This window comes from Haemaphysalis longicornis, unplaced genomic scaffold (genome assembly GCF_048455015.1).
Source record: "Haemaphysalis longicornis isolate Haplotype H1 unplaced genomic scaffold, Haemaphysalis longicornis Haplotype H1 scaffold_70, whole genome shotgun sequence".
NCBI lineage: Eukaryota > Metazoa > Arthropoda > Arachnida > Ixodida > Ixodidae > Haemaphysalis > Haemaphysalis longicornis.
The window spans coordinates 13,210-39,731 of NW_027526423.1; the positions used below are offsets into that span (position 1 = coordinate 13,210).

Genomic DNA, 26,522 nt, shown 5'->3' on the forward strand with positions numbered 1-26,522 from the left:
TGCTTGCACGGCGCAACTTGTTTTCCGTCAGCAGACACTTTTCATTGCAGCCATTTGCTGAGGAAGGGATCCTTCAGCCACTCCGTCGTGAACTTCTGAGAATATACCACTATCGGCATAACTCAAGAGGAAGGGGAGTCAGGTTACGCGGAGAATAAACAGAACCGTTTTTAGACACAAAGAAGTCGGACGTCTTTCTTTGTTCTCTGCAACTTCGAACGCAAAAAACAAAACGTGGGTGGCTGCTTCGCCAATCGCCTCGCTTCCCGCCGGGGCTACAGGCACCCCCTGCCGCTTGCAGTGCGAACAGCGAGCCAGCCAGCTCCCTGCGCGATAACGGACTCACTGTTTGCATGGCAAGCGGCAGGGGGCGCGCAGAGTCGCGGATTGGTGCATCGCAGCTCGTCTGTTATGTGTTACTTAAAAGCGATCGCTGCTTTGAAACATCACGAATTTGTTTGTCTGAGATACGCGGAGCAAGTGAACAGGAGCCCTCCTACCCTCTGAAGTTAAACAATTTCTGCATTTTTGGAGGACACGGAAATGGTTTCTTGCAGGGCGATTTTGAATCGGTGCACTGCGTGAGGTATCCGCCAGAAATCCGCTATGTATGCAATTGGCCCGTTAAAAAATTCACTAGCCGCTAGACTAATTTTTTCCCCATCAGAATAAAATGAAATCCGCCAGATTTAGCGAAAAATCCGCTAAATCCGCTAGCGGAAAATCCGGCATCACTGACCGTGAGTGCGACCGGCAACCCAGCACACAGCAGTGAGGCATCTTGCAAACCACTGCAGCCACTTATTCGTGTGAAGTGAGATTAAACAGTTTTAGTTTCACGAGGGTACAGAGTTCACGTACGCAAACGTGAAAAGCATTTGTAGTCCACGTGCATGTAGCTTGCAACTCGCACGCGACGCATGCTGCACGTTGGGTGCCTGGATGCCTGGCGCCATCTACGAACAGACACTGCAGTAGCCACTCGTGATCCCGCGAGCCTCTTATGACAACGAGAAACGCTACTTCGCCAGGCTTAAGAAGTGAAAAATCGTCCTTCTATCTCAAAAACGAAGGCCATTTTTCGGTTGAAATTTTGGGTGAGGATTAGAATAGGCAAATTGAAGGCGGAATCAACAGCTTAGAACACGACATCGCACCGAGGGGTTAGCGACGAAGCTGTTTCCACTGCGAAGCGAGAGGGCAGGGTGCCGCCATGTTGGTCAAATCAAACCGGAAACAGCAGAGGAGAGTGGGAAAGAGAGCGGGGCTCAATGGGCTCATCGACATGGCGGGTGTGGCTTCACAAACATGACGTCAGGGCCTCTCCTAATCTTTTCTTTCCACCATGATAGTTTTAGACGTGATGGGCTGTGGATTGGATTGAATTGGATTTTTCAGAGGAAGTTCGTGCCCATGAAAATGCTGCTGGCCGCTTTGTCGTCATCTTCGTTTTAGAGCCCGATTGTGACATGCACACAAATTTTAAGGCCACTTTATCGAAAAAGTGTGCGTTAGGATCGTGGACTTACGGTAGGTTTACGAGGGAGACGTTTGTGACTGCCTGCAGCAGCAGCAGCAGCAGCAGCAGCCAGAGGTGGCGCCACCCGAGAAAGAGGAGCCCGCCAAGCAGCGTCCGACGGCCGAGCCCATCTCCCTGTTTGGGGCAAACGAGGAGGAGGATGAGGAGGAGGAGGACCTGTTTGCGGAGCGCACCACTCCTCCGACCCAGCTGGCCGACAGCCAGAGCAGCCACAGCATCCACAGTGCCTCCTGGAGCACGGGGGTGACTACTCTCTCTCTCTCTCTCCCTCTCTCTCCAGTCTTTATTGAAGTGTGGAAGCTTTTAAGTGCAGAGCACTTTAGGGGATCGCCTTGTCATTGTAGCTCGCTCGCTGGACCCAAGTAGAACCACATGGTGTTCCGTTGTCGGGGCGTAACACAGAGGCTACGAAAGACGAGTGGTTTATGTAGTCATAAGCATTTGAAACTCGTGAAACGCTGTTGCTTGTCATACATCTCCCTGTTGTTTAGTGCAAAGAAAACTGCAGGTACATTTCAGGCAAAATCCGTGTGTATAACCGGCAGCCCCTCGCATTCATTTAGTTAGGAAGGATCGTTGGGTTGATTTTTACGATAGTAAGTGAAAAAAAGTTGCAGTGCAATGCCGGCTTGTGCGGGAGGAAAAGCAGGCACAAAAATAACAGAACTTGTGCTGGCAGGGGGCGCGCGAGCACTGCGAAGGCGGGAAATTTGAATTGCATTTGGTGGTAGCAGTGAGCGTATAATGGCGCTGCAGCCCATTATGGCAAATCACTGCTCTGCACTTCCTACAGCTTTCACATTGATTACGAAACGGCTTTAATTTTCTTAGTGGGGCCAGTGGCATCCCGTGAAAAAACTAATGCATTTCCCCATAGACCGGTTGGTCGACCGAAAAGCTCTGATACGATTTCTGGACACACGGCGCGAACGTGAAACAGGGCATCTATTGTGTCAATACGGTTGCTTGAAAATCGCAAACAGGGAGATGTTTCAGAGGAGACAGTACACGCAGCGAGCATGAAAGAGTACAATCATCATCATCATCATCATCACCATCCCATCTACGCCCACTGCAGGGCAAAACCCTCTCCCATAGATCTCCAATTATCCCGGTCCTGTGCCAACTGCAACCAATTTATCCCCGCAAACTACTTGATCTCATCTGCCCATCTAACTTTCTGCCACCACTTGCCACACTTGCCTTCTCTGGGGATCCACTCTGTTACCCTTAATAACCAACGGTTATGTTGCCTTTGCATTACATGCTTTGCCCACGTTCATTTCTTCTTCTTAATTTCTACTAACGTCTCCTTAGCTCTCATACCTTTATCTCATAGACCACATATGGTTATACATTTAGGTGGTTTGTGTACATGCATTTACTTAGTGCGCGAAAAATCATCGCATGGGTTTATTTTTCGTTGGCGGTTTGGGTGTTTGAAGGTTTGACAATCGATTCGGTGCACTTTCAGTGAAGGGTGGACACGCTTTTGACGCAGTTTTGGTGTGAGAAAGCTTTTGCACCTCTCTAAGCTTTCTTTAGAAAGGGATGGTCAATTCTTTATTTTATTTATGTCACAATAGCCCTAAAGGCTTGTGAGGGGGTATTAATTACTTAGGGTGAATGTTATATTGGTGAAACACAGTACAGTGCACAAATGCAAATAGGTAAAATCGGTTATAATAAATTTGAATGCATCGTGAAATACCCCAGCTACACTAGGGTCCGAATGTCATTTGAACCGAATGTCATTTGTCTCAAATGGGGTGCTTCGAATGCCATTCAGAATCCGCCGTGCTACACTACAATTTCAGTGGCATTTGAAAGCTTTAGCCTTCGCTCGCCATGCTGCATGGCGCTGCTGCTGTTGAGTTCTGTTTTTTACACAATAATGCAACAATCAAATTTAGCGGCAGTCTTTCGTATTAAAATGATATGAAATTACCAATAACGTAAACTTTGACACGGTTTTTGCTTAATTCTGAATCCCATTCGAGGTTTTTTGTGCTGTCTGGCCACACTGGTTCGTTGCTTGCTCGCACTGGTGCTGAGAGTGCGGAATTATTAAATCTTGATATCGCGATTTAAGTGAACGAGAAGTAAACAAAGTCCCACAATTAAGAATATTTTGCTTGTTTTAAGTACGCCAGTAATGTATTTGTTTATGCTGACTTGGAACGCTGTGCGCGACAGTGCTAGAAATGGCATTTGAAATCCCAAATGTCTCCCTCGGTGCTCATTTGGCTCGAATGTCATTTCAGCCGAATGGCATTTCAAAACCTGGTGTAGCAGCACAACTTGGCATTTGAGTCAAATGACATTTGGTTCAAATGACATTCGGGCGCTAGTGTAGCAGGGGTATAAAAAACGCTAAAGAAAAGGCGCTGAATAAAAATAATTACTGGAACAGCATGTCAAAACTAAGGGCAATGTCACAAAGACGTCGCTTACTGGCGCACGGAGGGGGAAAAGAAGAGAAAAAACGGAAAAGATTAAGTTTGAAAATCAGGCAGTGAAATGGCACATAATGGTACTTATGCCTTTTAGTGCGCAGAGCATGCGTAAATTTCGAGGCATTCCTTTCCATGACAATGTGCGATGGTACATCATAGCATTCAATCACGGTCTAACATATCAATGATTGACCGAATGCAAGAAAACAAAACATGGTTCATTTAACTTTGCATGGATGATCACAACACAGAAGAATGGCTGAAGGTTCTCACATGAAGTCATTATGCCTTCTGTGTCTATTCAATACTGCGTGCTTGAAAGACCAAGCAGAGGAAATACTGTCTCAGAATCTGGAGAAATACGTCACACTGTCTCTGTCATCCGTTTTTCTGTCGCACCAATAGAAGTAAAGGGGAGGGTAAAGCAAAGGCAGGATATAATTCCTTGCAGTGTGGCAGGCGCACGCATCTGCTCTCCCTTTGCTTCACAGCAGGGAAAACCGTTTTTCTGACTGCACACTTGGTGGTTTTGTGCTAGGGACGTTGCCGGGAACAGTGCTTGCTTGTGGAACACAGGCTTTGGATGCCGAGGAATAAATTGAAAAGGAAGGCCAGCCAAATGGACCTGCACCCAGTAAATTAAAAGTTTGGACACCTTGTGTCTCACAAGATTGCCAATGTGGGCGCCGCAGTGATATAACATGGCCGAAAATGGTCAATCTTGTAGAGTTCTGGTGATCTGAGGAACCTTGATTGGAATGAGTGCGGAGGACCCTATTCTCTGGGCTAGTCTGTGAGCAACTTACCTTGTTCTCTGCGACTCTCGTGTGGAAATGAAGCCACCTGATGTTCGCACTGTAAAGAACTCCGCAGGTCTCCTTCACACGGTGTAATCAGCACCAACATGTTCTTTCTGTGCGGGGCTTTGTTGCAACACCGGTGATACCTGTCAGAAGAAAAAGTTTTGTGATCTCCTTGGGATAAATTTTCACAAAGCGGCCCCACCAGTGACAAAACTTTGTGAGACAAACCTAGACCATTGGAGCAGCCAGAGAAGCATGCGAGAAGGTGGACGCTGCGAAGGCTGATGTGTCTTTGCGATCCCTTCCTCTAATGTTTCTTTTTTTCTTTTTTTTTCTTTTTTTTTCTTTTTTGGTTTTTTTTTTTTACTCTTTTCCTTTGCTATGCATGTTCCAAGAGCCTATTTGAAGCAGCAACCCGCTTAGGAATGGTGCTGCTATGCACAACATCGCAGGTTCGATTCACAGCCACGCTACTTGTTGTGGACAGGGCATGCAGGCATTAGTGAAGTGATGTCGTTAAATATAAAATAGGAGGCAGTTCAAACTAATTTCATGTGAACATGTAGCGTTCTTTGATGGCCTGAAAAATTCACCTCTGAGAGGTATGCGTCTTTGTAGGGCTCACGTTTTTCTTTTTTTTCTCTCTCTGCCTCCCCCCCTTGTGCAGTCCAAGGGAGACGCAGAGCCCGCGCCAACAGGACACTCGGAGGCCATCGTTGAGGAGCACATCACCAAGGTAGCCCACTGCTCTGATTTGTTTTGAAGCAAAATGCTTTCTTCTTTTGACCCTCGCAAGCCGTTCCCACCTGTTCGTGGGGTTAAAGGAGCCATGAAGACAGAACACAAGTTTGTGATATTCGAAAGATTTCGTGTTTTATAGTGCCCCCAGCACTTGTCCGAATAAAAACGATGCTTTATTCACTGAAAAATTAATTAATTAAAGTTAAAATTTTGATTTTCCCGCTAAATCATGCATTTTCGTCGTCTGCAATGACATCACAGGGCCTTGTTTACCGTTAGTGAACCTAGATGGCGCCACCCCACCGCGGCAAGCTGTTTTCTGCCTTTGGTTTGTTTGTGAACGTATTTGTACCTGGCTTCTTTTGTTCATGGAGACAATTGCTTCGTGAAACATGGTGCTCGCTCGACAAATACGGTCACGTAAGACATCGTCGCTTGCGTCAATCGGCCAGTGTCGTCTTAAACAACCCCAAAGCCCCGCAGTCCTGTGCAGCTAAACCAAGCATAGTGCGCGCAGTACCAACAACAGCATACGCATCGGTAGTTCTATGTTTACGTGTGCTTTCGTAACTTGCACTGTTTGTCCCACCATTCTTATGGCTTTCAAAAGAATGTGCCCTAAATTTAAGCGCAAATAGCTTGTTCGGCAAGCTTATAAGCTCTGCCTAGTTTGTATTTGCTTTTGCCACGCTCCTCCAATCGCAGAGCTGTCTGGTATGACATCATAGGTTCTGTTGCGGGATATGAGCTAGTGGGCCACATGACCGTTCCCTTTTTCCGTAATTATGTAGCTTATTTGAGCGAAGTTTACGTTAAAAGTGGTGTCAGTATGATTCTAATGAGGCAATCTTTTGAATGAACCAAACTTGGTGTTTTCTCTTCATGGCTCCTTTAAGGGGGACACTGCTTTTCAGAACAAAAAATTTGCCAAAAAATCAATTTTCTGCGTTAATTTTATTCGCAGTCTACGAGTCCCAAAGAATGTACCTGCAAAATATTATAGCTTTACCATAAGTATTTGCAAAGCTGTCGCCCTTTGAAGTTGTCCAAGTGACTATTTTCACATGTTTCCAAACTTCGTGCCTTGTTTTTTCTGGGGCAATTTTTTCCTGTAAGGTCAACTATCGAGTTCAATATCTTGGGATGTGCTGGTCAGATTTGTATTATTTTTGCAGCATTCGAAAGTTTATGAGCTGAACAGTGCAATAAAACCACAAAAATGTGGAATATCTTTTTGCTGCCACAATTTTCTATGCACTTTGTTTTATGAAAACTTTGGTAATTGATGGCATGACATTTAATAAGTTTACAGCAATTGCAGGAACAACGCTAAAATTACTGCTGTGGTATAGTTGCACTCCCTTGTCCTTCTAGAGCACAAAGGGATAAAAAGTATTCAGGTATTTCATAGGTAGATAATAAAAAAATTGCCCGAAACATAGTGGCATAACACGTTGCACAAGTCTGAACTTACACCACATAGATGAAAACTGGCTGTATATTTAATCTCAGGATGTTAAAATATACTAAATGTGTAAATATCAAGCGCACAGTTCAATCTTTCCAGAACCAGTGTCCCCCCCCCCTTAACCTAAAAAAAGGGAAAAAGGTTTGACCTAGATAGAAATTATGGTTGTCAGACATGGTGGGTTTTAATGTCTGGCGGTTAAGAAATAAGATTCAAATTTTGCTAATATGTCTGAATCTGTGTCCAGATAAGGTGCACCTAATTGTGTAGGTGCAACTTTAGCTCGTTCAAGCCCAGAAAATTAAAAAAAAAAAAGAAATTGAAAGGTGCCTTGTAGTCGGTATGACCATCTTCGGAGGCACTTTGCATTCATCTTCTGAACGGAGCAGTCATTTTGTTACTCGGCACGAGGAGGCAGTGCGAGATGAGGTACGGATTGTACGACTGCTGCAATCTGTTAGAAGCTGAGCTCCATTGACGAACACCACAAAGTTGCAGGGGGGTGGTGATTACGGAAGCTTGTTTCTGGTGAGAACGGCACGAATGAAAAAGAATAATTTGTTGCTCGACAACGCGAGGCTGTTCGAAATCACCTGCAGCCATGCACTTCTACGTGCGCCTTACGATAGCCCAACCCTCTATTTTTTGTGGAGTGACCCACCATGGTGTCTCGGTCGCTGAGGGTGTGAGCTGCAGAGCCCAAGAGCGTGGGTTCGATCCCGGTCAACGTGTCCGCTGTTGCGATTCAGGCGAGAAGTGGAAGCACCGGTGTGTCAAGATTTGGGCACATGTTAGATATTCTCAGGTGGTTGGCATTAATGCAAAGCCCTCCTCTATGGTGCACCTTCATAGCCAAGGTGGAACTTTGGTGCACTAAACTCCATAATTTGATATCTCTCTTTCTCTCTCACAAATTATCTTCTCCTCTCTCTCTTTCTAGAGAGAGAGAGAGACTTTAGTGATGGCGAGAGAGAGAGAGATCCAATTATGGCATCTCTCTCAAAGAGGCCTCTCTCTCTCTTCCTACCTCTAGAGAGAGAGAGAGAGAGAGAGACTTTCGTGATGACTTTAGAGAGTTTCGACTCTCTCTAAAGTCATCACGAAAGTCTCTCTCTCTCTCTCTCTCTCTCTCTCTCTCTCTCTCTCTCTCTCTCTCTCTCTCTCTCTCTCTCTCTCTCTCTCTCTCTCTCTCTATAGAGGGAGGAAGAGAGAGAGAGAGAGAGAGAGCAGACAGAGTTTAAAGTCAGCATAAAGTCTCTCTCTCTGTGTTTGTGAGAGAGGGAGAGAGAGAGACTTTAGTGCTGATGCCTCTGAAATGTCAGCCGTTTCTTGTGCAGCCGCGGGCCGGCAGCCGCTTTCTGTTCGACCAAGAAGACGACCTCTTCAAGTCCTCAGAGGATGCGATGGATGTGGACCTGTTTGCTCCTCCAGCGGCCAAGGTGATGATCCCGGGCAGATTTTTGTGTTTTGCTTCCTATAAAGCAACTTTATTGAATGCATCTGGGAAACAGCGCAACAGAGAGTTGGACCGAGAGCGGAAGGAAGGCTGGTGTCCTTTGGCAGGTGCCATGGTCGAGGGATCTTGGAATCTATGGATCCATAGCAAAGGCTGCCTTTTTGTGCGGGCGGGCAAATGCAGAGGTACTAGCGGCATTTGCCAAACGAAAACGTGCCACGGAGTGTTTGTTGTTGAAGGACATTAGGTAAGATGCATTGAATGAATGACACATTTGCTGCAGTTGGGGAAAGAGCGAAGAATTCCGTCAGTGATTGGGGCATTTGAGTGGCTCCCAGTTCATGTTTCCGTGCAAGTTATGGACCTTTGTTTTCGTTCATTTGCGTGTTTCAGCATTTGGGGGCAGCAGTGTTTTTACTTGCAGTGGATATGAGAGTGTACTAGTGCAGAAATTTTTCGGTACAAGTTTAGGGGAAGGTGTTCTCTTGGAAGCTAATTTTGCTTTTTTTTTTCTGGTTGTAATTTTAACAAGTTCTGGCTTTCCGTATGTACTGGGAATACGAAAGAAAAAGTTCATCTTTAATTTGTCCTTGCAGAGAATAGGAAGTGTGGAAATGGCAGGCAGGGCGTTCATTCATAGGTGTGCAAATGCATTTAACTGTGTAAACGGCATACGCGGTTATCGGCATAAAGTAAAGTAAGCGGCTGTCATCCCATCAATTCCTTACAAGCCCTCTCTTGGTCAATTGTAACGATCTGTGATAGTGCATTGGGGTCTGTGTTGTGCGAGGAGGAGATTTGGAGAAACGGCGTGTACCTTTGTCTAACTATTGTGCTTCCGTTACGCCAACATTTTGCGCAGAAAAGTGCTCTCACCGTGCTGGTTTAGCATTGCACTAACAGACCCGGAAGTTTTCACATGTGGGGATATTTACAGAGACACGAGCAGTACGTCCAGCGGAACTGTGGAGAGACGGATTACGTTGGGATCGGGAAATGTGTTTTGTACGACAATGAGGCTAGATTGTGCTTGGGAAACAATGACGAAAATGCCAGCTTCCTTATTTTTGTAGGAAAAGCTTTAAAAATTTTGTCGCAGATATATTTTTTTCTTTCATACTCCGGAACTGTTATCAGATTTTATGTGACCTCAATAGAGTAAATAATTATCACATCTGCAGTAGCGAGACAAAGGGCTGTTCAGTAAACAATCAATACTTGTTGAAAATAAATGAAAATAGGAGAAAGAATTTACTCAGTGGTGTTGCAGGCCACTGAATCTATGCAGCCACAAATCTACAAGCCCCAGAGCTTGCAATCGCTCCTTTGTGTTTTGCAGCCCGCCGCGGCGGAGTCCACTTCGCCTCCCAAGAAGAAGCCAGCTGGTGGGGTGTCGCTGTTTGGAGGGTCCAGCCTCTTTGGGGATGAGCTAAAAAGCCGACTGGGCAGGCCTAACACCGCACATGCAGGTTGGTGTCGTCGTTACTACAGTCGTTTAGGTCACGTGAGAACGCTTCGCTTGCTGCCCTTGTCATCCACCCCTTACAGTGCCTTACTACCTGTCTGTCGGTGCTGTGATGCTGCGCGAAGTGTTCCAGCCCCGAATTGACATGTTTCGCGCATTCTCTGTGACGTCAGGGAGCAGCTGAGCCTTTTGATCGTCGTGCTGGAAAGCTAGGAAAATCGTGCTTGGCCTGTTGGCATGTGTATATACTAGGGCTGGGCGTCGATTAAAAATTTTAGTCCGAATAATCGGCAGGCTTTTATCGGTTAATTAATTGATTAATCAGTTGCGTTAGTTGAAAGAAAATGATAATATTTCATAATAACTACAAAAATAAAATAATAAATATTGTCAGTACGCTCCAAGGCCTGTTCACAGCTTTTTGTAGTGGTTTGAGGGAAGAGAAATTGAAAGGAAAGGCAGTAGGGATATTATTGAGCTCACTTGCATACAACTCAGAGGAGGGAGCAGTAGTAGAGGTGAAATGAAAAGGTAGAGCAGAAAGAGAAAATAATAAAAAATAGGGCTAAGTCAGGCTAGCACATCACAGACATCCCAGATAAGCTGAGCAGATCATCATCATGGCGCTGATGCGGGCGGAACGCCGATCACCGCACTTGTCATTCGCACTATTTCTAGAATTAGGAACATAGGCACGCTTCGTAATTGCAGAAGGCTTCGATTAATCGTGGTTTACTCCCGCCCATTGTTGGTTCATATAAGGGTAAAACTTTGGTAGTGCCCGCTCGCTGTTTTTTATACGGTGTATATTTGTATTCAGAGTATCCGTCTTCCCGTCTGTCTTGAATATCAGCCTGCGGTTTTAATGACTATTATCTCTGAGCATACTTGCATCGTTTTCTGTCGTGAAGTAATGAGACTTATTAGAGCGCGAATATGAACCTCAACATGCTTGCGCGCAATTTAACCATGATACCCTTGTTTCATTTCGATCACGTGACTTCATCCGATTAACCGATTAAAAAAATTGATCGCGACTAAAGCATTAATCGATCAATTTCCCACCCCTAGTATATACATACATACCGGGTGTGTGAGGTATTTGAGGACGCCATTCGTTATTGCCATAGACATCAGCAGGCTTGTCATATATATATAGTTCATATCACAAGCTAGCTGCAGCACTGTGGAGGCTACATTGTTATCAATAGTGCGCCCACTGAGGGCGCTTAATCCACCATGAAGGGGGTCCTGAAAGGACACTCCCTTCTCCCCTCTCGGCAAGTGGCACCGCACGGCCCCGGCGCCTTTTGTCGCTTCCTTCGCGGTGAGGTAGGCGCCCTGAGGGGGACAACAATGTAGCCTCCACAGTGCTGCAGCTAGCTTGTGATATGAACTATAGGCGTACAGCTTTTCGTTCATCGACCCCTTATCATTCATACTGCGCAGTTTTTCCAAATATGAACGTGTACAAGTTGACGCAGGAAATGAAACGCCTTGCAGTCTTCGCCGCCTCGGCCGCACCCTACAGCGAATTTTAAATTGCCACCTTTCTTAAAGTAGCGAGGTCTTTCATTTACGAGGTGCAGACAGAGCTGATGTGTTGTGGTGGGGGAAGTGGCATCGGTGGCGAAAAGGAAAAAGCCCCGTCAGCGGTCAGACATTGTCGGAACCCCTTAATTTCTCCGGTGGTGCTGTTATCCGTTGTCCGCAACGAGGGTGACGTTATGCAGCCGCACTTTTTTTGCGGGGCTCCGCGTTGATGCTGCCGGTTACGTGGATGTGCTTGCCGCTGTTGTAAAGCCATGGATAGAGAGCGTTTCAAAAGGAAGACCATATGTCTGTCCGCAAGATTCGGCTCCTGCCCACACCGCCTGCATCACCCCAATAGTGGCTGACACAACTTCTCCGACCCCGTCACTCCCAACTTGTGGCCTTCTAGTTCTCCAGATTTAAATCCACTCGACTACTATGTCTGGGGCTTCGTTGAGAGAGAGCCCAACAAAGGGCCGCATAATACAAAAGACTCGCTAAAGGCCGCCATTTTTCACGTAATAGTAGGGGTGTGCGAATATTCGAAACTTTGAATATTCGATTTGAATTTTTTGGTATTCCATTCGATTCAAACGACACTTTTATTGTTCGAAATATTCGAACCACCCAAAACTAAAAAAAATAATTTCAGAACGTGTCTTAACAGCAAAGTTGCGAAGCATATACACGGCGAACGGTGCGTGCTTTCGGCGACTGTATCGGTGTTTATTCGTAGTTATCAGCGCGTGGCAATGTGTTGTACGGGCTCGGGCATGCCATCACAACGAAGCGCAGAGATTATTCTAAAAGGAACAATCGAAATGAATGAGTGGCCAACGCTGAATGACGTTAACATTGCAAAAGAGAAATCCCCTAGAAACAAGCATTGTACGGGTCGAAATTATAAACCCGTGACGATCATCGCGCCGATCGGACTACTCGCTCGTCCGAATCGATACCATAATTGTAAGTTTTGACCAAGATAACAAGTCAAAACCCGTAGGTTTGTGTCTGTCAGTCATGAAGCGCTGAATGGAAGGTTACGGTTGTTCCGATCCCCGATGTCGTAAATTTTGCCGGTATACAAATGAGAGCGGGAGATAGCAAGTTGCCGTTTGTAGATATGTGTAGGCTGATAAAGGGCGACGACCGTACGTGCTGTTCGCCTGAGCCGCCACATGCGCGGTGTTGGCAAGGGTCACACTAACAGCGGTCAGGTTAATAAGCTCGTCAATCACACCATTCATAAGACAAGACACAGGGCACTTACAGCCACTTGCCTAGGCACAGCCGCTATATAGAATAATCCATCCAGCGGCCGTGGGCTGGGAATATTGTTGTTGTTGTTGTTGTTCCACGTCTTATGGCGCATACCCACGCATGGCATTGGCCAGAAATCGAGCAAGAAGAGGGCTACTTAGCCCACTCACGACTTAAAAGTAGACACCCACGACTTAAGTAGATACTCACGACTTAAAAGTAATAGTGATGTTCGCACACGCACATACGCACACATATATTTAGGGAGCAATACAACTTGGAAGATGGTAGAGAACACAAGAAAACTTCGAACAAGGTAGAGACCACGATTGTTGCCAGCATTTCAGCAAAGAGACTTGCCTTCGTCAGGGCAAACCCTCGCCTAGCTGGCATGCTTTATATAGGGGTAGGTCCCCAGGTGAGGGAAGAGAAGGAAGTGGAATTGAGAAAGCGGATTGGTTTTGGAGTACGTAGGATGAGATAGTGAGGGGGAAAAGAAGGTTGTGTAGTTGGAGCCGCGAAGTCAGCCGGGGGTTGATATTCCGGGAAATTCTAGGAGGGAAAGGGTGAGAGGGTGTTTGTTGCCATGTGCGTGGCCTACAGCAAGGTTCTCAGAAACGCCGGAAGCAGAACAGGTGGTGAGAGTGGGGTCCTTATCAGAAGGTATCTGCCAGCCCCAGCAGGGAAGGGGGAAAATAACTTGGTCGAGAAAAAAAAAAAAAAACGCACGCATGCACACGCACACAGCGCAACTGAAATGGCACGTGCTGCCAACAGGAACATTCCTGGAACAGGCCTTTTCTGCAACAGAAAAACGAAAAGATAAAGTTTGAAGGACGTAAGGGCCACAAGACAAAGCGGAGCAAAAAAGACAGAAAAAAATAAAAAGAAAGATAAAATGGAATTCCAGAGCAAAGGCTGGAGGGATGCTTGCACATACTAAACTGGCAGCTAATGAATGAAAACCAAAGGAATTAGGTGACTACATAAGGAACACAGGGATGGGGTCATATTGTTTGGATAAGGTACGAGCAAGATAAGGCCTAATGCTGTATTTCCTGTGAATATCGCAAGGATTGCAAGTTGCCCCTAGACGCATTGATTCGAGCAGGTTCCATGGAGTTGAATTTGCGAATTAAATAGTATTACCTGTATTTCCCGTCCTTAGGAGGCTTAAAGTTTGACTGAAGTATATATAACTTAAGGTCATCAAAATTGTGGCCTGGTTGGTTGAAATGCTGCGCCACAGCTATGGAGGATTTGCTGCGAGTATCTGCCCGGTGACCGTCAAGACGTAGGCTCATAGCTTGTCTCGTTTCGCCTACATGCTGTTTGTGGCACATTGAGCATTCCAACATATACACAATGTTGGATGAAGTGCACGTAAAACTTGAATTAATCTTGTGAACGTAATTGCTGGCTGTGCTTTTTACAATGCAGTTTGTCTGCAGGTGCCTACAAGTCTTGCGTCTGGGACGGGAACAGCTGGCTATGACTGGTTGCTTTGAAGGCCCTGTTTTAGCATGCACTAAAATATCTTTTAGATTCCTATTTCATAGGGATCTAAAGCGGATAGGTGTAATTTTAAATGAGGCGTGATCGCTTTAGAAAAGTGGTTTCAGCTATTTTGAACTGCGCTTGTACACGACGACGGGATGGGAAAGAGCGGGCTGGGGTCGTTACTCGGCCCTTAGGGCCTCGCATCTGTGCCGTCTGTGTTGGACTTTCTCGTTACCACTCCTTGCACAGAGCCAGAAGAGAAGTCGGAACAGCTGGACCAAGAGGCCAGTGGCGGGGACTTGTTTGCTCCACCACCCGTGGTGAGATGGTGCTCCCTCCTTGGCATGCGCTGCTTTGTCCGGGTCTCTGATTCATTGTTTTCTTTTCCTGCTTTTTTTTCTTTTTGTCTTCCTATGTTTCCTCTGCCTGCAGAAGAATCCCAAATATCGCTTCTGCGAGGGGCATTTTCTGCGGATTGTTTATTCGTTGTTTTTTTTATGTCCTGTATTTCTGTTTTGTTTTCCTCTTTCTATTCTTTCCCTTTACACACAACAGTCCTAGGTATGGATTCCATTAGGGGCAGTTAATGCCTGTTATCAGTGCATAAAGATTTCAGCTTAAATTTGCACGAGTGCGTGGTGATACACATGCAAGGTTAACAGGCTAGCTTTGCAGCACCGTGGCGTCAACGCCTCCTTGTCAAGAAAGCTTTATCTTAATGCCTAATACCACAGAAGTTTGTTGTTCTCTAGTATGCTGTAAATGGAAAGAAAAAAGGAGGCTTGACAAGTTAAGAAAAGTAATCTTTGCGTATAATTTGATCGTTAGATTGGGGCTCAATTTGTTATAATACACGCCTAGCCTTTCTTATCTAGGGAGTATTAACCGCAGCAGATCAAAGATGGCTCTCAGAACCTTCAAGTAGATGAGAAATGCTCCCTAAAAGCACCGCACTAACAATGCCGGTGCATTTTTGCAGTGGTGATGCACCCAAGAATGTTTTTCCTTATTCGTTTCAGTACTTAAAATTTACTGATATTGGCACGCCCGTACCTTTTCCACCTGTGACCCTCTAGTATTCAGAGAAGTCTTTGCGTTTGTTTGCCAACGTGCCCACTGAAGTACTATATATTGATTTGCGTTCGTTCTAGCTGCCAAGTCGACCACCGCTGCGAGACACGAAGGTCGAAACATCGGTGAGCTTCGACGAGCCGGCTGACCAGATTAGGACGCTGACCAGTGCAACCAAGGTAACAGCAGCCTGAATTTGCTCTTGTTCAAGCGGGGGAAAAAAAAAAGACACTGTGCATGCTGTAATATCAATTGCGTCATTGGCAAAAAAACTGCATGCGTTGGCACTTCCCTACAGAGGTCACGTTTCGCAGCGAGCTCTGTTTAATCTTTCGCTCAACTCGCCTAAAGAAGGGTGAAAAAAGTATGTGAGGATTTATTTATTTATTACAAATACGGCTGTCTCGCAAGAGACATATCCCCAAGTGGAAGATTTACATAAAATAATAGTACACGACAAATAATGTGTAAATTGCACACTGTACACCAAACAAAAATGAGACGTAAAAAACATGTGCATGCACTCACAGCAAGACTATATCATCATAAAACATGGTTTAGCAGGTCTTAAACAAGCAGTAAACAGTTCACCTGGCAAACATCAGAGGACTGGCTGTAGATTATTCTGTCCTTCGATCGTTTTAGGGAAATAAACGAACGCTTAAACAGATCCGAGTGGGCTTTAACAAGGCAGTATTCAAGTTATCAGTGTGCTGCAAGCAATCTACGAAAGAAATTGGGGCCACTATACGGGTAGAGGCATGTGCAACCTTGTACATCAACACGACCCTGTATCACTCGCGCCGTTGTGATAAGGACCGAAGGTACTAGTCCTCAGCATGAAATGAAGGGGAACAGTTGTGGTTGTAGTGACCGAATGTAAAAATTGGCTTCCTTAGGAGAGATTCAACCTTATCTGTATCACGTGAAAATTGAGGCGACCATATCACCGAAGTGTACTCAAGTATGGGAGAATATGTGTTCTGTAAGCAGTTATATTTTACAACACGTATACAGTGGAATCTCGATGATACGATTCTGGGTGATACAAATTTCGGGATGATACGAATTTCTTATAAGTCTCGGCGAAATTGCATTGTTTGCAATGGGAAAAATATCGGATCTTACGAACGGACCTGCGCGGCCCGATGAATGATACGAACGAGCCGGCGAGGCGCCCGACTGCCGAGCGAGCAGGCGACGGCGATGTACGGGCTCTCTATCCCTTCTTTGCCGCCCTTTCTCCAGGAACGGCCGCGCTGTTGTTTCCTGCTCGCGAAAACGCGCCGCACACCCCACAGGCGCGATGACGCCATCGCGAAACCACCCGAACGCTGCGCGGGGCGCGGCCGGCAGCGGCAACATGGCGGCGGCTTCGGTCGCGAAGTGGTGCGGGGCGCTCGAGCGACCGGTTCTAACTGCTCTTTAAAATGCTGCTCAAAGCATGCACGCAGTTTCTTGTGCGGTAAGTGAGCTGATAATGTGGGCGAAAACGGTGCTATCAAAAATCATCCGCGCCGCTAATGAAAGCGTCCGTGAAATACCTGCTGGGGTGTTAAGCCTAAACCTCCCCAGCGGGTCCAGCCGGCTGTCTTGAGCACTTCAAAACTGCCGCCATGATGCGCAACCTTCCCATGATGCACCCGCCTTCGCGCGTCATTTTCTGACCGCGTGGCACAGCCGACGCGGGCGATTATTGCATGCACAACGCCGACGCGCACGAATCGCGTGCAAAAATGCTCCTGTAGTGAGCTTGAGCACCGTGAGTGAGGAGACGAAAGTTTAGAAAGGACCGCTTGGTGACATAGAGGTTAAAAAAAAGTAGAAGAACGTCACGGATTTCTCCACGCGAAATTAAGAAAAGAAATAAACGAAAACTTTTTTTAGTGCTAAATTATTTGGTCTGTGTTGGTTCATACAAATTTCGGATGATACGAATATTTTTCGCGGTCCCGCGAGATTCGTATCATCGAGATTTTACTGTAGTAAAATTTTTCGGGAGTGTGTTTCAAGTGGGCAAGTTCGCAAAGTGTTTCTGGTACAGATGAGGTCGGTGTGTTTCCGTCATCTCAACTTTGGTGTGAAAGTTATTTCGAAATATTTAAACTCATCAACAGATTAATTTTTTTTTTTTTTTTTTTTTTTCACCTACAGATTACACCTGCGTATCTGAATGGGAAATGACAGGGCTGTCTTTTGTTAGTGAGAGTCATCACAACTGTTTTATTAAAATTGATCGCCATTTGCCATGCACTGCTCCGAGTGCTAAACTTGGACAACACATCGTTCAGACATTGCTGGTGTTAAAGGGACTCTAAAGTCAAAATACAAGTTGCTCTAGATCGATAGATTAGTTCACTTAGAAGTTTGTTTTATTTTAAAGATTTCGTATTTTATGGTGCCTCCAGTGCTTTCCCGGCGGCAAACGATGCCGTATTCACTGAGAAATTTATCAGTTTAGGTTAAAATTTTGATTCTCCCACCAAATCGTGTGTTTTCGTGACGCCTGCAATGACTTCACCAGACCAAGCCTTCAAGCTGCTGCGATGCCTTGTTTACCGTTAGTCTACCTAGATGGCGCCACCGTACCGCAGCAAGCCGTTTTCTGCCTTTGCTTTGTTTATGACCGTATTTACACCTGGCTTGTTTTTGTTAAGGTAGAAAATAATCATTTCGTGAAACATGGTGTTCGCTCGACAAATATGGTCACGCAAGACACCGTCGCTTATGCCAATTGGCCAGCGTCGTCCGAGACAACCCCAAAGCGTTGGACTGCTGTGCAGCTAAAACAAGCATCATGCATGCAGTACCAAGAGCAGTGCGCATTGATGCTTCTATGTTTACGTGTATTTTCATAACTTTCATTGTTTACCCCACCATTTTTACTGCTGTAAGGTGAGAATGCATTACATTTAAATGCAAATAGCTCGTTCGTCTAGCTTATAAGCCAGGCCTAATTTGTGTTTGCTATTGCTGGCCTCAGCCAATCGCACAGCTGCCACATATGACATCATTGGTTCATTGCGGGAAATCAGCTAGTGGGTCGCATGGCCATTTTCTTTTTAGATGCGACGGCATCTCATTCGCTCGCCTTGTCCCTCCATACGGCATTGTCGTTGTCCGTCCACACCCCTTCCCCATTCTCCTCGCCGCGCGAGCTGCGCTCTCCGCCGCTCACCCCCTTTCCTCTCCAATAGCGAACACTCTCTCGCGAGGGGCATTGGATTGGATTGGATTGGATTTGAATTGGATTGGATTGGATTAAAGTGGATTGTGTTGGATTGGGTTGCATCATAGCCGCACCACATTGCGTCATAGCCGCGGCAGGAGGTTCACGGCACGTTTCACGCGATGGGAGAATCAACCTAATGGACACAACAACGGAACCCCCTATGCGTCGCATCTACACAGGGGTTCCCGCGAGGGGAGGTGGGAGTAATTTTTCCTAATCATATAGCTTATGTGAGCGAAGTGTGCACTAAAAGTGGTGCCAGTATGATTCTAACGAGGCAATCTTTCAAATGAATCAGACTTGTGTTTTGTCTGCATGGCTCCTTTAAATCATCTATCGTGCGTAGCGTCTTTCCTGGCTGCCGCTGGATGGTGCCACTGGTCCACACCTGAGGCGGTGGTACCGCTTTTCGCGGAAGTGTGCGAGCTAAGCACGAGCGGTTTGACACCAACATTCATGGGGCTTCAAAAGACGGCATGTTTTTTTTTTTCAACAAAGCGTCAATGCTGACCACACATTCCATGAGGGAACATTTTGCCTAGTGGTCCGGAGCTGCGAAGGACGTGGGAGTTTGGGAAAGCACTGCCGATTGCAAAGCTGACCAAACTGCTCGGTGGCGGTTAGTGTTGTGTTCGGTTGCGTCTATACCTCTGTACATCACCGCTGCCTCGCTTGTTTGCAGTTTATCGGGACAGAAACAGGGACTGGAGTTGCGGTTTGCGTCACGTTTGATTAGTGATTTCTGAAAAAATAATGCATCTTTCGGCACCGAATCAAGGCTACAATGGCGATGAGAAGGTCAGACTTTCGTTTGACACCAACTTGCTGGCTGCCTTGATTGTGCCCCCGTTTAATTAAGCATTAGTGACATTTGAGATAGAACCCAAGAGTGCCGGGGTCAGGTTACTCAGTGTACACGACACCTTTTTCAGTCTTGTTGCGACCAGTGGCCCCTCCCTATTTGTACTCTTGGGTCTCTCCTGGGATAGAAAAAGGGCCATAGTGGCCTACCAGAAAAAAAACTAATGCTGGATTTCGTCCCCCACTGCTCAGTGTTTCTGGGCCAGTTTGTTTGAGCTGTCTAGCGTGAGACTTTCATCGACACTCACTCCGTGAATTAATTCCGCAAACAAAATAAGAGAAGAAAAGGCATGACGGGACGCTGAGACAAGTGTTAGTCCTGCCGCTTGTTCTCTTCAGTGCTTTCCTTTTTTCCTTTTACGGGCGTTAGTTCACTTAAAGAGCCGGAGTGTGCGTAGAAGCCTGCTTGTGCTGTTGTTGTCGGCAATGCAGGACCGAGCGAAGGTGAAGGCGAAGCGGAGGCCCCCGACTCGGAGAAAGCGGCAGGCCAACCTGAAAGAGGACGAGGGGGAGGAGGGGGAGGCAGCCTCGGGCAGGGAGAGTCCCCCTGCGGGCGGGGGCACCGACCTGTTCCCACCATCTCCTCCCTCCCACAACAACGATGCTGCTGCTGCTACCCTAGCGGTGGTGAGCACAATTCGTTTTGGTTTTGAAGTGAAATCCTTGGGCTCTGTGCATTTCAAAGAATGCATTGTGAGGTACAGAAAATTGCCGCGAAGCACACAAAATTGCAGACAGTCAGAGCACGAGGCGCAAACAGCAGTGCGGGTCAAACATGGTGAAGTAGTGCGGTATAAACAGGACAACTCAAAAGAGACCACACAGGACCAGCACTAGTCCTGTGGGGTCTCTTCTGTGTTGTCCCGTCCTTACCGCGCTACTTAACCATGTTTCACAGTTCGAACCAACTAGCCCACATTTGTGTGTTGAGAAGCAGTGCGGAGGCAGGGACAGAGGAGGGCCCTTTGGAAGGGTAATGCAGCGCATGCCAGGAAAGGGAAACAGCCACGCCCAAAGTGGGGAGGCCACACTGCCACCCGCGCAATACGAGCTGCCTCGAGGGGTGAACAAAATCGACGGGAGTGGACAGGTGGCTTCTGGCGATGGCTAGCCAGTGGGACGAGCTTTGGAGGGGCTGTCCCGGGGGCTAGCCAAGTGGTGACAGGTGTATCTGCAAAGTTCAGCACCAAGTTCAACACCAGATCAACAGGTTATCCAGCTAGCCTTTTGCCTTCACATTCCTACGAAGTTCTGACCACCTCTCACAGTATTCTTTACAGTGGAGCTTTTGGTGGTGCCTCAGCTGAGGTGTTCAGTGTCCAAAGAGAGAAGTACTCCCCTCCTCCTCATCCACATCGTTCCACTTGAGTGGAGTGGCAGTGGTGGCCTAGAGTAGGAAGATCTGGCCACTGAACTGTCGCTTTCTTTCAGTCCACCAGCATACTAGTATAGTAGTTGCACATTACCAAGCGAGCCAAGTGGTCGTGCTGTGAAAATTGAAAGCGTAGTGGGTCAAGTGGGACGTGTTCTTGGGCTAACGTTCGGCTTAATTTATGTCGGGGCTCTCTCACGTATCAGCCGTATTTCTTGCAAGGGGATGGCAAGATAGAGTGGAACACTGATGATATGTCCCCCAGTATTGCGATGACCCGCTTCTCACGATGGACCACCATGGTCTCAGCAAACTCTCCATAGAAATAATGCATTAAAAACCCGATTATACAACGCTGATGCCGTAGAGGTAGAGGGGAATGAAATAGGTTCGTAAATTACACGAGGATGCACTAAATATAGTAGTTTAAATAAGTTCGTAGCCCACCTAAGGCGTGAGGTCGTCACTAGGCTAGCATTTAGCCGTGCCCCAGTCATACGACACTTTCACGTGGCCCCTTGAAAGTCGCATTATCGGGGTTCCACTGTAGTTTGATGTATCGATAATTTGAAACATAAAATACGCCCATCAGAAGGTTATCTGATAAGTCCGTTCATCACTGAGCACTTAACAAGAGCACGACAAGAGGTAGCTTATCGATTTATCCTCGAAGCATGGGAAATACGAAACACAGCACAATGACCGCTGCATGAAAAAGTCCGTGAGCTTCGTTTGGGTCTTCGGTATGATTGGTGAAGTTCATGAAGCTGTCTTCAAGCCTATTGACGCCGCCCAAATGAGAAAGTCTGGCGCCGCCCGCTGCACCACAACGGTGGCGAACCATGCTGAATGCTGACGCTCACTCAGCTGCGGTAGGCGGCTGGGAACGTCATCAGAATCACTAGTAGGGTCCACTCCTCTGGCATCAGCGGTGTCCACTGCAGCGGATCACAGCGATGTCGCCTCTTCATTGCGAATAGCCACAGCTTACTTGTCATCGCCAGCACCTATCTGTTGTGTAATCTGGGATGGTGCATAGGGCCACTGTCTAAATTTACTCTTGTGAAACTCAACGCTGTCGTCTTTGGCATCCGAACACCACTCGTCTGTAGCCACGACTAGAGCCACTTTGTGGAACCCGCTGCAGGAACACACTCACGACGCGTTCCACAATGGGTGGGCTGCGCTGCTGTCGCCTTACGTCAGTTTTGTTGCGCTGCTTCAATAAATTTCAAATGCCCCTGCAACTGACGACTTCTTTTCACCGACCTCCGCCTGTCAAATGATGTCCGCACTGAAGCAATGGAAGTGTTTGGGCTTGCATAGCTGTCAGGTTTCCCGAATTATCCGGGAGACTCCCGAATTTTGATGGTTTTGTACGATTGTATGAGCGAAACAAAAATCTTCCGAAAATCTACCCGTGTTTTGCTAAATCTTTGTCTAAGTATGGCCACATTGCACCGGAGCTACCTGGCAATGCAATCCTACACTACTTGACATCGTTATCAGCGAAGGGATTATAAAGCGTTGTCGGCTGTCCGCAGAAGTTGAATCGGTTAGTACCGCAGCAGCGCTGAATGCGAGAGGCAGTTCAGCAGAGCAGAAAAAAAATCGCACCCTGTTCCGACCATCCGGGTCTGATAATCCTCGGTCACGTTCTTTTGGCGAAGTGTCGCAAAGGCGGACATTGTTAGCCTCGACAGCAATTCATAGGAATTTCCGAAAAGGGCGGTGTCAGCCATGTTGAAGATTTATCAAGTGGCCAGTGGTGTAGGTGGTTAGTAGTTTGAACGACACAGTTTGGTACCTGATCTGTTGTAGCTAAGTTAAAAATGCATGTAAAATATTCCATTGTGTTTCTTCTAATCCCCCTCCCCCCTTACCCCTTCCCCCTCCCCTGTCAGATCTCCCTAATGCCATCGCAATGGACCTGGCAGGTATGGGCTTGTCAATTCATACTTCAAACAAAAACAGTGCTCGAGACACACATACACAAAGCTACACACACAATTTGTTGGTGTAGCCTCCTTCTCTGTGTCCCGTCTTGAGCGCTGTTTTTGTTTGAAGTCTGCAGTGATGTGATAGCTGCGCCAATTGCGCCTAACTGCGCCGAGAGGTAAATCCTGCTACATCCTTCTACATTTCAAGCAGTCTGTGCCAATCTTGCGCTGAAGGTTCAATTCACCGGGCTTCCTCGATGTGGCGCGCACAGGTGGCAGGAGTCCTCTTCACGGCACGGGCGTTGAAGTGGAGGGAATGTCTTACTATCGCCTTTGCAACAAAGCTTGGCAGGAGTTCACGGGACTAGCTCCGGGGAGTCGAGATGGAGAGGGAATTTAAAGGGTAGCTAGTGGGAAAGGGGAAAGGGACGAAAGTTTAAGATGGCTTACTTTGGGACGGGTTGTATGCCGGTTCATTAAGTTTCCAGCTTTGAAGAAAGTCATCTTGTCTGACTCAACATGTCGTTCAGGAGGAACGCTACGGGAGTGCTTAAGGAAAGCATTTCCTGATAAAACTTTTTTTGCAAAGCTACTCTTTGTGAAGCATGTGGTCGAAGTTCTCACTAATTTTTTGCCTTTGTTTCGAAGAAGTGAGCCGTTGGTCCACCTACTCTATGATGACATGGTGGCCGTCGTTCACAAGCTGTGTGGATGCTTCATGAAGACAGTCTTACCGCTTGAAGAAAGCCAGAGAGTGGCCGTTGTTGCATACCTAGTCCCCTGAAAATTGGGAAGCAAGAGTAGAAGTTGGAGGTAACGCGGAACATGCAATTTCGTCTTGGGAACCCGGAGAAAAAAACGCACATTTAGATTGGGTGCTAGAAGCTTTTACATAAAATGCACTGAGTGCTTTCTGTCGTGGCTGCCATTCAACAACGTCGTTTTGCAGAGCCTGCGCTTCTTTTAAGCCCACAGATGAGGGAAGAGAAGTCCTCTTGCACTCATTTGAGGAGCTACCAGGCTGCCAGAAGTGATCCAACCCTGCGGTGTCTTTACTTTGATGTATGAATACGTGCTCCTCCAGCTTGAACATGTGGAATCAGATCTGGCTACACGGATTGACAAGTATTGGCAGCAGATTTTTGAGCAGAAGGAGGCTGAAAAAGCCAAAGTCCCTCTCTTGGCTAGGCTAGTGAAAGCATTGCTGTGCATTCCAGATAGAAATGCGGTTGTGGAAAGGGGCTTCAGTGAGAACCGCCGGTACCTTAATGAAAGGACTCAGTGTACGGTACAAACTGCTAATGGCATCAGGCACATCGTTTTCAATCTCCAAGTGCTTTGAAGGAGATGCAAGTCGCTTCAATGTGACACCAGAGGTTTTGAGAGCAGTACAAGTGTCGAGCAAAAACTACCAAGAGCGCATTGCAGCTGAAGAAGCTCAGGCAGCTAAGCAGCAGTGTCTTGACCCACCCAAGGCTGGTCCTAGTCACGATGGGCGAGGCAAGCTCTGGCAAGAAGTGGAGACCGCAAAAAAAAAAGGAATGCTGGCGAATGCGGAGCATCTAATTAACCACGGCATAAGAGCTTCAGTGATGTCAAAAGTGGACAGTCTTCTAGCTGAGGGTAAAGCAAGAATGGCGGCACCACTGGACAAAATGGCACAAAAGAAAAACTTGGACCAGTCACGATAGTTCTACTTTCAAAGTTATTTAACCAGATAAACATGGGTTTAGCACAAGTGCCCGTTCTGTTTCATTACATGTTCTGCTTGCATAAACAAGTTCAAAGTCGTTTTCAGTAAATCTAGTAATGTGTTTTATGCCATGTAGTCGTTTTTAGCTTCAAAATGTTCTAATTTTTTGTATGTGCATCAAACTGTCCACATTACATGACTGTGTTTTGTTCATTATGGCTCTATGAAACGTTCTGTACCCTACCGAATCAAATGCTATCCCGATAGTCATTTTTTAAATTAAAAGTCAAGTTCTTTCATGATCTGTTGGCTCATGTAGTGAATGTACACACTCGCACGAATGGTTTCGGTGCTTTTCTTGAGGGCATTTCATAATCACTGTTAAAATATATCTGTGTGGCAGAAACTCGTCTGCACCGCAGGCATATTACTTGTTTAAACATTTCTGTGTGCCCAGGATGCTGCTTTTGGTGCGCCTGTCTTCCTCCCCTTCTAACAATTTTTCTCAAATCTTAGTGCTTGCTCTTGCTGCTCCAAAACCCTATTTTTGGCTGCTCCAAAAGCTGCTCCAAAACCCTATTTTTGGCTGCTCCAAAAGCTGCTCCAAAATGACTCGACCCAATCACATCACTGTGTCCGCCTTCGTCACTGAATCCAGATTCTTCCGTTCGTTTGCGACCATGGCTCCCAAACATGTGACATGGCCCCGCGAACAAAATAAACACGCACCACACCACGCTGGTCTCTGTGCATCAGCAGAGCCAACCACGCAAAAACCGAACGCCTCCGGTTGGTTTCCTTGCCTCCTTTGTTGCCTTTTGCACCTAATCACTCCCTCTGCTCTCGTTACCACGCGGCTATCCCTGTGCCGGAATGGCAGGCAGATGTCAAAAAGCCAGGGCCACTGAAGCAGACTCAACCACTCAAGTTACGCAATGCTGAGACGCCCTTCTGTCATCATGAGCGGCAGCGCACGAGAAGTCATCATCATCTCCACAAATTATTCAGGAGATGCACACTTGCCGGGGCACTTGCGGCATTGCATTCGATATGCCATCAAATGTGCTTGTGAACGGGAGTCCGATACACACATAAAAAAGGCCCATACTTTTGTGTGAGATTTTCGAGGGGACGCGTAGACTGTTCGATATATGTAATAAGTCGATATATATGGGTTCAATATGCCAAGTTTCGACTGTTCAGTCATGTCTCGTTAATATGGATGCCTCTGTTCCCCAGAAAAATCGTCCATAATGTGAGTGTTCCATAATAACGAATCGAGGTCAAAAACACAAACATTAAGAAATAATCATTCCATAAAGAAACACGGTTTATTCAGTCAAAAAATGAGGAGATGTGGGTTTGCGTTGATGCCTTTGATCCTACTGTAGTGTCTGGAAAGCACACCACGTCAGCTACATGAAGTGTGCGCGTGTCCCTCCTGTTCAAAATTCTTTCGAAGTTGCGTGCCCCGTCGACTTTGTCAGATCAATGCCAAGGCTTTTTTTTATTCCACTCTTTCATGTATTTAACAGACACTGAAGGTATATCAATTTTGAATAGGCATATTTGCTTTTTCAGCTGATTGGAAAGCTCAGTCTGCTTGTGCTTGGCACCAGCCAGTGAGTCCGCCGAACTTACCAGAGAAGCGTACACTTTTGCCTTTTATGTGCAGCGAACATTGGCATGAACTATTATCGTCCTGTTATCTTGTCCGGAGCCTCAGGCCTTTCTCTTCCCGGCGTATGCCGCACCCGGCAATCTTGTTTGATACGGAAATGGTGTGTGTCACCCTGTCATCGCTACCTTACATTGTTGTTCGTTGATCACGAACGTTCTCCATCTAATTTGATTGTACTGGAAGGAAGAGCGTTCTGAGATAAATGTATTTTTTGTAGGCTTCAGCCAACCGTGAATTATTGGTATGCGCTAGGGCCTCTGGGGTTGACCTGTCATTTTTTCTATTTTTTGCTTTGTGGACCCGTGTCCGTAATAACGAGGCAAAAATGCCTCTATTTACCGGTTTCGTTCCCAAAATACCTGTCCATACTTTGGACTGCGCATTTCTATATTAACGGGGCAGAATTGCGTGGTGACAGATTGGTTTCCAAAAATTTTGTCCGTATTGACG

General features: G+C 46.6%; 1 protein-coding gene across 1 annotated transcript in view; it reads left to right on the forward strand.

Annotated features, from left to right (window-relative positions):
• LOC144147999 (uncharacterized) overlaps window positions 1-26,522 on the forward strand; it is a gene marked incomplete at its 5' end in the record, with an annotated part of 61,422 nt that overhangs the window by 13,126 nt on the left and 21,774 nt on the right. The window contains 7 exons of the mRNA XM_077679603.1: window positions 1,568-1,783; window positions 5,467-5,535; window positions 8,346-8,447; window positions 9,804-9,933; window positions 14,472-14,542; window positions 15,374-15,472; window positions 19,819-20,013. Coding sequence (XP_077535729.1) covers window positions 1,568-1,783; window positions 5,467-5,535; window positions 8,346-8,447; window positions 9,804-9,933; window positions 14,472-14,542; window positions 15,374-15,472; window positions 19,819-20,013 — 882 coding nt within the window. The remainder of the gene's footprint in view (window positions 1-1,567; window positions 1,784-5,466; window positions 5,536-8,345; window positions 8,448-9,803; window positions 9,934-14,471; window positions 14,543-15,373; window positions 15,473-19,818; window positions 20,014-26,522) is intronic.